Source organism: Mchenga conophoros, linkage group LG2, assembly GCF_057382185.1.
Source record: "Mchenga conophoros isolate Kocher_MC1m ecotype Shallow Benthic linkage group LG2, M_conophoros_male_GT1.1, whole genome shotgun sequence".
Lineage (NCBI taxonomy): Eukaryota > Metazoa > Chordata > Actinopteri > Cichliformes > Cichlidae > Mchenga > Mchenga conophoros.
This window is the reverse complement of record NC_140527.1, coordinates 36326005-36337549: the sequence shown is the minus strand read 5'-3', so window position 1 is coordinate 36337549 and position 11545 is coordinate 36326005. Positions and strand designations below refer to the sequence as shown.

Sequence of the window (11545 nt, the reverse complement as noted above, 5' to 3'; positions counted from 1 at the left end):
GATGTTAAGATACACAAGAGAAGTTTTTACAGCCAGTAAATTTAACTGCAACTTTTTGCAGAAGTTCAAAGACGGTGCAGGGGTAGTAATGTTGTATAAGTGGCTGCGGGATGTCACTGCAGCTGTGACACTGCAGCAAAAGATCATCAACATCTTTTGCTGATTAATATTCCTCCAGCCAGCTTTTACTTGACTTAACTTTTATCTTTAAAACTTTTTTTAAAGATGATGAGAAACAGGTGATTATGCACCATTTGATATGTGGTAACAGTCAACAGTGTTGTAATGAAATACTCATTAAGGTTGCATGTATCATGTTCAGTTTTGAGCCACAGAGAGCAAATAGCATGCGCTTGTGAGCAATACTTGTAACAAAACCACGAGTCTCCGTGCAGTCACCAAAAACAGGGTTTGCCTCTTCAGTTTCAGCATGGCCACGTGACTTCCTGCTGGCTTCTGCAGTTCACTCGGCAGCAACACAGCACACAACAGGCTTCCTCAGTTTTTTAATCAGACTCGGGCTGTGACCGCGCAGTCACAGAAATCCTCAGGTGATTAAAGCGGGTCCAACTTTCCCACAGCTTTCTGTCCGGGGAGATCTGAGGATCACAGAGGGACAAGATGTTGAGGCGAAGGCCATCAAATGCCTCAGAGAAGGAGCAGGTGCAGAAGAAGAAGGTGAGTTTTTTTGGTTGCTGTAATTCTTTGTTTTGATGTGTCTGTGCAGCTACACTTAGAAATGCTTATATTAAACAGAAAGTCATAGTTTTTATATTTGTTACTTTTTGTAGACTTTTGTTGCCACACACACTTGTTTGCACTTCGACATCAGCTGTCTTCTTTGTGTGCACATCTTTTCAACACAGGATGTCAGCTTAAGTTAGTTCAGACCTTTGCGGTTAAGCTGAACGCACACGAACACAGACAACACTTGAGGTTCAGCAGCAGCTTTTTGCCTAAAGCAGAATATTTCCTACCTTTTCTAACTACCGTTTTGGCTGCAGCCTCGGTACATTTTTAGAAAAGTAAAGTTCCTCTATTCTGGCAGGGTGAATCATTGCTGCAGATGTAGTTTGAGTCAGAGAAGGCTTTGTGGCTTCTGCTGACTTTGTCTTCAGCTGCTATCAAGATAGTGAACCTCCTACACTTGACACCAGTGCTCTTATTTTCCATCCAGCTCTCCACCCGCGGTCGTTTTCACGCCATGTCATTACACAACTCGCTGCGTTTGTTCTTCTCATGTCACTGCTGCGGTTGTCGGCTTTAATAGAAGATTGATTTAGCTGAAAGGTCTGTGGCTGTTAAATAAAAACTGAGGATGGGAAAAGAAACATTTGCCACCAGAACTTGTCATATTAAATGTCACTGAGGCCCAAGACTGCTGAAGGTTAAGCTTTGGTGGTTAAACTTTACAAGGTAGACCGTAAGCCACCGGTGCTGGCTGGATGTCTGCAATGATTGGCTGGCAGCAGTTGCTAAAGCTTTGCCAGTTTCCTGTGGTTTGAGCAGAGAGAGAAGGATGAGCTGCGATAAGATGTTGCACGGCGGCGTGGTTAAATGGAAAATTAGACAAAAAGTTTCCACAACAGCTACAAGAAAGTCTAAATCTGGAAAATATGCAAAAAAATGAGTCAAATTTGTCTCTTTTGCTCAAAATTACTAGAGCTTTGCCTTTCTGGTGTTTGAACTAAAAAAGAATTTAAAAAACCAATGTTGTTGCGAGGATGAAATCATGTTCTTGTATATATTTTAGCTTTGGTGCTCCTGTCCTTCCCCCAAGGTCTTGTGTATGCCACTTTTGAAAACACAAGCTATTTATTGCAGAAACCCTAATGAATCTAGCCGCACATCATTTCCTTTGTGTTTCCTGCTAAACAGCTGCAATACCTTTGTAAAACCTTATCAGATGCAGCCACATCACCGTGCAGACGTTCAATTAGCCGTGACTTCAACTTCGATAACAGTGTGTGGAGAAACACTGGCACACATTACTTCTAAGAAACCCCTTCTGTTCACAAATTTGAGGAGATAAGATCGTACTGTGTGCACGACCGCAAGTTCAGCATTATCAGTTATTCCACAGAAAACCACTGAACAACTGTGTGATCCTCTTTGCTGTTCATGAGTTCATGATATTTAAGTGCAATGCACATTTTGTTTGCAGCTCACCCTGCAGAGGTCCAGCAGCTTCAAGGATTTCATGAAGCCCAAGCCTACCTCTCCTGTTGTGTCAGAGAAGGAGTTCAGCTTGGAGGAGAATGTAAGTTTCTTCCCTGGGATTTGCCCAAAACAAGCAAAATATACAAAACATCAGTTTATAAAAGTAAAAATACCTATTTTATCTCTTCTTTTAACTTCCTGAATAGCAGTTCCTCCAGATATTTTGTTACATTGTTCCTCGTCTCTCGTACTGTGGCCTTCTCTAAATAACGCATCCACCAGAGGTCAAGTGGAAGCTTTTTTTCAGTTATGACTGTTACAGAAGTGCCCAGTTGGTGCTTCCTGATTTACACGTGTGAACAAATGATAACACTTTTAAAATTAACAGAATATATTAATAATTTCCCAGCAACATTCAGGTTACTGAGTGGAAGTTAGAGAGAAATGATTACAGAGGAAGTAAGAATGAGAAGCATTGCACAGAGCCCCAGATGACAACAGCATGCAGACAGGATGTCCTCCGGTCTAGTCAAGCAGAGAGCCTCTCCGTCCGAAAATCATAAATGGTATTCCCCCGAAGAGTGTATCCATTTAAATTTGGCCTTATTATTTTTCATTTACGTCAACTCTGAGCTTAAAACTTTCTGCTGAGAATTCATCTGTTACACCCCTGTCAGCGGTCTCTGCAGACGTGGGTTTGCCATTGTCATTGTGGTTACTGAATGTTTACACTGCCGATAAACGGCAGCGTTTCTTCATGATAGTGTTTCATTAAGAATAAGTGCACGACAAGCTTTGAGGGCTTCTCCAGGGCCAAATTATTTCATATTTGTACCAAAATTGGCTTCAAATCAAGACATTTCTCACTGAATATGAGGGAATGGAGCTAAATGGACAAACTTGTGGTTAGTTTGCAAATCTAGTATTGATTTTTAAATCAGGGAAGCCAAGCTTGACCCCCCAAAATTCTGTTAATATCAGCTGACTAAAGTGTTGTATAGGTTATGCCAAATACAAAGATAATTACCAATCAGCACATCACTAATAAATACACTAAAGTCTGCAAAAATATCAAAACATCATCAAATAAACAATAATACAAATAAATAAGACCGCATGATAAAACCCAGGAAACCTGCTCAACTACTACACGACTCAACTTTGAGCGTGGATCTAGAAACTTCTAAAAGCAGCTGGTTTACAGACCAGGTTAAGTAGGATGGCTCAAAACCACTCGGGCTCATGAAAGCAAATAGTAAAATTTTAAACTGGATCCTGCAATGGACTAGGAGCCAGTGCAGGGAGGCCAGTACAGGTGTGATGTGATCGCACTGTTTCTTTCCTGAGAAACGACGAGCTTCTGTGTTTTGTACACCCTGCAGGTGATAAAGTAACGATTGGTGAAGAAATAGAAATAATTACAACAGTTTAATCAGGAGGTAATGTGGACAGATGGTAGACTTCATTGAAAAAAGCTTGTCTTAATACGACATGCTTCAAAACTACACCTGAGTAGCAGAACCAAAACAGAAACCTGTGGGTATTATTAGTAGAAGGTTATGGTGGTTGAACGTGACCACTAACCAGGTGGGTGCTGTTAGGAATTCTCTGCTGCTGCTCTTCATAACTCACCTGACAAATCTATTTTACCTACAGCAATTTAAGGATAAAACTGCATCTGTTGTCTTGATGTATTCTGTCTATTTGGCACTCTTTTTAATACTTAATGTTAAGTTTTTGGGCTACAGCTCTTGACTAATTCACAAGCGCCCACTGTTGCTTTTTAGGATCTGCATGATACTAATAATCACTGTGATTAAGCTATGTGCCCGTCTCTGCTGTTAACTACCTCAAAAGCCTGAAAACGACATTTTTAGATGTCAGTAATAAGCACGCAATTTCACACAGTTTGTCTGCAGATGGAGTCTGGTAACACTCTCTAAAACTGTGTGTCTGTGTGTGCGTGTTCGTGCTACAGAGAGACAGAGAAATACTTTGTGGATGGCAGTAACATGTGCGCACGCAAACCCCATTACCACAAACGCTCTTCTTAGTCTGTGAGAAAATTTTTATGACCTGGCTTCCATGCCACCGAGGAAATTCATGTCAGTGGCTTAGATTTGAATTTTTTTTTTACTACTCTCAACCTTAATTCCAGTGACTTTAAATAACACTGAAAACTCATCTGGTGGTTTTCCCTTTTCTCCTTTTCTCCAGGTAGCAGATGGTGTGACTGCAGAGGAAGCAGTGAAAAGTGGCAGCAAACTGGGGAAGAAGTGGCGCAATGTCATTTCACGCACCATGACCCGCAAAACGTCCAAGATGGTGCAGAAGGCTTTAGCTGAAGAAGGGGTAAAGACTGTTTAAGTTTCACAAAGTAATCCAAAGGTTAACACGTGATGCATACCTAAAAAAAAAAAAAAAAAGGAAAAAAAAAGTTCACACTACTACAAACTTGAATCTGTCTCCACCTTGTGGAGAAATCCATGTACTGCAGAGGGGTTTATTCTTTTACCTTGCACAAAAACTTGCATGCAACGTTTTCTAGATTTAACTAAAATACAGCATACTGCAGAATTTAATGTTACAGTTCAGCCAGTGCTGTGCACTCTTCTTGTAATCAAGTATTTTAGATTTGTGGGGATGCTGATGTTTGGGTAAAGAGCCTGAATAAACCCTCTTCCACTGCTTCTGCTTTTTCATGTCTATCTCCTACCAAAGTTTGGTATAATGCTCACTCAGTTCAGAGCTCTAAATTTAGCAGACTGCCACCAATCTGTCATTTAAAGGTTAATGTCTGTTAGCACAAAGACAAGCCAGACCGTGTTTTTAAAGAAGAATTCACTTTTCTGCAAATCAATGACAGATGCCCAAAAGTATTTTCCAAGGTAATGAAACAAGTTTGAGACAAAGATAATGAGACACTTCTTTGACTTTTTTATTATGTATGGGAGGTAAATGTGAACTGACCTCTGACTTGCACTGTTGTCCCCAGGGGGAGAGCGGTGAAGAGCTGTCTCCTGTCCCTTCCGACTGGCTTCCAGATCTGAGTGCAGGCCAGAGGACGTCGGTGTGCTCCACAGGCTCGGAGGACACCATGCCCAGCCCCATCAGCCGCCAGCTCTCTGGCAGTAAGTGTGAAAAAAAATCACTACTTCAGGCTGTGTGAGAGGAACAGGAGGTCCGACTACACAGATGTGACAGACTGCGTGTGGCCCAAGGATACACTGAATACTTTTTTAGGGTGATATTAATTTTCTTTTAACAGCAAGACAATAATTATAATGATAAACTAGATTCTTGACTATCGAATTCTTTAAAGGAAGGATTTTTACTCAAGTAAAAACAGGAAAGGCTCTCCTCCCCTAAAAGTGTATTTTAATTTTAGATTTAAAGGAGGTCACTGACTCAGTCGACCTGATTTCCTCGGTCAGATGCATAGAGAGTCTTCGGCATTATAGCTGTTAAAACAGTGTTAAAATGTTAGACCAGGCTTAACTTTGCTGTTGGAGTAATTTAACAGAGGTAGAAAAGTTTCCCAAACAGGTGCTACTCAATCCCAAAGCTAAACTAAATTGTGAGTGCCACCGCTTTTCTTAATTTACACAATTTAAGGGATTTCATAATTACTTAACAAGCAAATGATGCCTAGTTTGATCCCAAGAGGCGAACCCAATCCTTATGAGGTTGCGTTAGGAAGGGTATAAAAAATCTGCCAAATCAAACATGCGGAGCTACCCGCTGTGGCAAAACCACAGGGAGCGACTGAAAGTAGCAAGTTGATAATTTTACAGATGACTGAGAAGGGAAGTTTTCCCAGTAAAATGTTCTTGTAACTGTTCAAGTCTTCAAAAGGCCGTGTTTCCCACTGGAGGAAAAGTGCTTTGACTTAATTATCCAGCATTCATAGTTAATAAGTCCAACCTAATATTATATATTTATGTTATAAATGCTATTTAGAGGTCTGACATCTTTGTAAAATGCCATATTACTTTAATAAAAGCCTGAAAACCCCTTTTATATTGTATAAAGGCCCAGTGTCCCATCAGCATGATTCCTGGAGTCATACAGGGATGTTTACAGTGTGTTTAAACCTCTGGGGCAGAGGCGAAGGCCTCAGGATGAATCTGACCCAGCTTCTTATCTGTCCTCCTCAGACAGCGACAGACAGAGCCTGGACAGTGGATATAGCCAGAGGGACAGCATGCGACTGGAGGAGAACGGCATTGCTTACAACGGCCCGTTCTGCGGCCGCGCTGTGGTCCACACCGACTTCACCCCCAGCCCCTACGATGTGGATTCGCTAAAACTCCAAGTGAGTCTCGGAGGGGGGAGTCTTCCTCACTGGCTGCGATTTGGCCTCGTTTGCTGTCTCACTGAGGCGTCCTCCAGGGAGCTTGTTAGCTGTGTAAAAGAAGACCGGTCATTTTGATTATCATCCGTGAAGGAAGAGTTTAATCTACAAGACCCTCCATTACTGGTTACCCCCTTTGATAAAATATCATTTCAGTGCAGTTTATACAATGATGTGTGATCAAAAAAGTCTGCTTGACGGGGTTCTTAAAATATTTATAAACTCATATTTTCAAAGCTTTTACACTGGTGATCATTATCTTAAATCACTGGATAGATTTTTGATCAGATATTGAGCGAAACTTTGAGATGATCGTAGACTTTAATTTAAACTCATAATTCTGTCTTTTGTGAGTTTCTTTTATCTCCTGTCAGGCTGCCAGTATTAATGCTCTCTCTTTTCATAGAAAGGGGACATCATCCACATCATCGAGAAGCCCCCCGTGGGCACCTGGACCGGGAAGCTCAACAACAAGGTGGGCTCCTTTAAGTTCATTTATGTGAACCTCCTGCCCGACGAAAGCCCCCCGACCAGGAGGAAACGCTGCAGCAGAAAAGCCAACCGAGCCAAATCCAAACCCAAATCCCTGGAGGAAGTCCTGGACAGCATCGGCCTGATGGTGAGGGAAACTGCAGAGCAACTGTTGCGATGGTCACCTCTGTCTGATCGCAGAGATGTAAACCTTATTCTCTCTCATGTTGCAGGAGCTGAGTTCTTTGCTGTCCATGCATGGTTTCCAGACTCTGGAGGACTTTGCAGGGCTGAAGGAGTCTCACCTGAATGAGCTGAACATCACAGACCCAGAGCAGCGCTCCAAGATCCTGAACGCCACTGAGCTGTTGAGAGACTGTAAGTTTATACACTGTGATGCTGCAAAGCTCATAATATCTAATCAAAGGATGCTGATTTCAGGAGCACTTTGTCATTTTTTTATGCTTCAACTACACAATCAGGTGCACTTCATGGCTCACGTTGTGTTATCAGTGCTTCGTCTTAATATCTTGGCTCATCTTTGCTGCAGAAGGACAGTTTGTGAATTTAAACTTTCTTTAAAATTCACTCAAAACCATTTCATATGAATCAGTATCTACTTCCCCAAAACCGCAATAACCTTTATTTGTATTATTTTGACCACAGTGATGACTGTCCATGATTCCTTACTATTAGAGTCGTTGCTCATTGAAACCACTGAAAGTAATTTAACCTGCAGCATATTAATTTATTTTCATACATACTACAATAACTTTGGTGAGATGTGAACGGATGGAAGTGATTATCTGTGCTGAGAAACCTGCAAGTGTTTCTTGAATCTGCAGCTGTTTGAGCATTAAATACTAGTAGTTTTGTCTCTTTTTTTAGCCATCTGACCCACAGATTTACTGTTTTGGTTCACTCTGCTGTCCCACCGTATTTATGCACTAACACAGCAGCAAATAACAGTCAGCTGCCTGCATGTAGTGGATTTCCCTCAGGAGGTTTGAGAGAACATAAACAACGCTGAACAGGAGTGAGCTAGGGTTTAGATTCACCAGGTGGACACAAAGTGACTCCGGATGAATGATTGTGTTGTTCCTTTACTGCTGGATGCTGAGCGAGATGAAAGGACCTGTCAGAGTTCAGGAAGAATAAAAAGGATTGGCGTAAACCTCTATATATTAAACTGTGATTGTTTTTGTGCTTGTGTAGCTGAAGAAGAGTCAGAGCCAGAAGAGGAGGAGGGGGAGAAGGAGAAGGAGGAAACATCTGGGGAGGACGCCAAGGAGCCGCGGGATTCGGGTTGTTTTGAGAGCTCAGAGAATCTTGAGAGTGTACGCGAGGAGCCAAAGATGGAGGAAGAGGTAGAGAACCATGAGCCGGAGTCCGAGCAGCCACAAGAGAGCCAGACGGAGCAGCTGGAGAATGTGCAGGAGCAGCTGGAGGGGCTGACAGTGGACGAAGGATCCTGAGACGTGATGGACAACTTGTCAAACTTCTCTTACTCCTGGTCCTCTGGGTTTCTGTGGATGCAGATTTAATCCCACTGAAATATCTCTTCATGGTAGAAGAGCAGACTGTATGAACACAATAGTCACATAGCCATGGACTGTTGAGCAAGTGGCACAGTTTTGGTTGTTTCATCTGTCCTAGCTGGACACATTATTTTAAATGAATGTTTTTTTTGTATTGTGTTGTTTGATTTATAAAGTTGTTTGTCATCATTTATCATAATGTATCTGAGCGTAATGGTACATATTAAAACCATTTTCATGGGACGTAGTCTCTGAGACTACGTCTAAGAATGTAAAATACTTAAATGTAACTTGAATACAACTGCTGCAAGTTATAATGTATATTACAGCAGTTTTTTCATGCTATTAGGATGCAGTGTTGTAAATATAAAAAAATTAAAGAAAATTTGTCATCAAGATGTGGATTCTGTAAGCTGTTAATTGCTACTGTTTCACATTTGTTTTCAATAGCTGTCTGTGAGTCTGTCAGCGCACACACTGTATCCAGAGGCTTTTGCAAAGTTATCATCATTTCATCATTTGTGAAGCAAATAGTTTCGCTTGCCATGTTTCAATTTAATTTTCAATTTTAATGTTTACTTTCTTTTTTTTAAAACATTTGGTTTTACTTTTAGTTATCCGATTAGTTTGTATTAGTTTTATTTTAATAGGCACTCACATAAAAGTACAAGTTTCAGGTTGGACTCTCTTTTGCTTTCAGAGCTGCTTTCATTCTTGAAGCCACAGATTCAGCAAAGTGTTGGAAACATTCGTCACAGGTTTTGATGCGTACTGACACGACAGCACCAGAGAGTTGCTGCAGATTTCCTGGCTGCACATCCATGATGCGAATCTCTTGTTCCGCTACATCCCAAAGGTATTGTGTTGGATTGTGATCTTGTGACATCACCACCAGCAGCCTGAACCGTTGATGCGTGGCAGGATGGATGCATGCCTTCATGCTGTTCATGCGAAATGCTGATGCTGTCATCCAAACATTGCAGGAGAAATTGAAACTCGTCACCCAGGCAACATCTTGAGCCCATATGAATTGTAGTCTGATAAGAGTTACACCTGGTGTGGTCTTCTGCTGCTGGATCTCCTTCAACATGCTCACATTTTGGTTGAAACAACTGGTTGCAACTGATTATAGTTTTCTATCAACTATAAGCAGCGTGGCCAATCTTCTCTGGCATCAACAAACCCTTTTTAAGCTCAGAAAACTGACGCTTGTCTTTTTTCAGACCATTCTCTGTGAATCCTGGAGATGATTCTGAAATACTCGGACCAGCCTGACTGCTGCCAACAACCATGCAGCATTCAAAGTCACTCAAATCACCTCTCTTCCTGATTCTGATGCAGCTTTTGAACTTATTTTCATGTGATTGAAACAGGTGTGCCTAATAATGTTGCTGGTGAGTCTATCTGAGTTATAGATGGTAGTATAATAGTATCCTGCAATATAGATTAGTATATAGATGGTATTTGTTTAATAAGTTGGACGATGGAGCAGCTACACTACTGATGCCTTTTATTTGTATTTCATTTATTCAAATTTATTTTCTCACCTTCAGTTTTACTTTTAGCTTAGGTTGAATTAACTGTGATAACCTTGATGCCCCCCCGTGCGGTTGTCATGACTTCCACAGCGGATATCTCCGTGACTCCAGCAGCTTCCAGATGTGGAAATAAACTGAGCGTGGGTTATCAACTTCCTCAGAGGTTTTATCTGTGCTGACAGAAGGTAGGATGTAGATGTTTGGACTTCAGGGCCATACTGCGAGGTGACGGTGAGGTCGGTTTCTTTTTTTAGCGCTCAGAACAGTTTTCGGATTTAAGCTTAGAGTTAAAATAAATCCACAATTCGCAGCAAACCCTGTCATTAGAACATGAGAGCCATGGCTTCTCTTTAGATAAGCGATTTGCCTGATCAGCAAATCATTTCTTGTGAATCACTGAATCTAAAAAATGCAAAGTGGAGACAATAATCCACCAAAACAGTGACGGCAAAGAGATGGTATGCAGTTGTTCAAAAAGGGCTGTTTTTGTAGAATATTTGTCCGTTTAATGAAAGTCTGCACAATTTCACCTCCCTGCAATGAATATTTTTTGTGTTACACACCTTAAATTATGTAGAGGAAGGCTGAAGATTTGCATCTCTTGATTTTAGCCGTCATAGCTACTAAGTACATGGGATAGTCACATGAAATTCTATGGCTGCTAAAATATATTTAGCAAATAAATTTCAGTCACACTCAAAATGACACAGCAAGAGTTTTTTCATTATTAGGACTATATCAGTTTTTCAGCAGTAAAACACGCCAAATTCAATGTTTATAATGTAATAGAGACACTTGTTTCTGTTACTGTTTCTGCCCTCCATGTTTTATCCGTTTCGTGATAATTCAGTGAAAAAATATCTCAAAAAGTGTGATTTGGGTAAATCTTAAAGGATCATATCTGCCTGTGGGATAAACACGATTTATTTTTCCCACATTTTGATCTTCTAGCTGTGAGTCCTTGTGTGAAAACAATTTTCTCGTATGTTTTATACATAGCATATACATCTGTGGGAGTTTACACCCACGCTGGCAGCTCTGTGCGGCTGCTCAGCTGAGGAAAAGGACAAAGTTTAATCTAGTCATGCTGTAGTTTGGTGTGCAGCACATCTGCTATTTGATCTTTATATGAAAAGTGAAACACTAGTTCTAAATGATGAGGACACAATTTAAACTGTGTATGAAGCAACAGATATTACCACACTGCATGTGAATAAGAAACTACAACATCTAAATATCTGTGTAGGTTCTCAGGCTGTCCAAATGGAAACGTGCACAGATGTATCTGTGGGACCATAAATTATGCTTGAGGACACAAAAAACATGAATAGCTTTTGCTCACATTTGTTATGTGTAATTATTTATTTACTCATTTATTACTTGTTATTTTCTAACTTGTGCCTGATTCTGATTGGCTGTTGTGTTTGTGCTCGTCCAGACTGATTTGTTCAGTTTAATTCAGGTTTATTTATATAGTGCCAAAT

At 40.8% G+C, this 11545-nt stretch overlaps 1 protein-coding gene across 1 annotated transcript; it reads left to right on the top strand.

The window, feature by feature from the left end:
* The first annotated feature begins 456 nt into the window (after positions 1 to 456).
* Positions 457 to 8932, top strand: sash3 (SAM and SH3 domain containing 3). The gene is made up of 8 exons (XM_085244250.1): positions 457 to 678; positions 2165 to 2260; positions 4378 to 4512; positions 5156 to 5291; positions 6318 to 6475; positions 6921 to 7133; positions 7219 to 7363; positions 8201 to 8932. The coding sequence occupies exons 1-8, from the start codon at positions 622 to 624 to the stop codon at positions 8458 to 8460; spliced, it is 1200 nt and encodes a 399-aa protein (XP_085100376.1). The 5' UTR covers positions 457 to 621; the 3' UTR covers positions 8461 to 8932.
* Positions 8933 to 11545: the final 2613 nt, after the last annotated feature.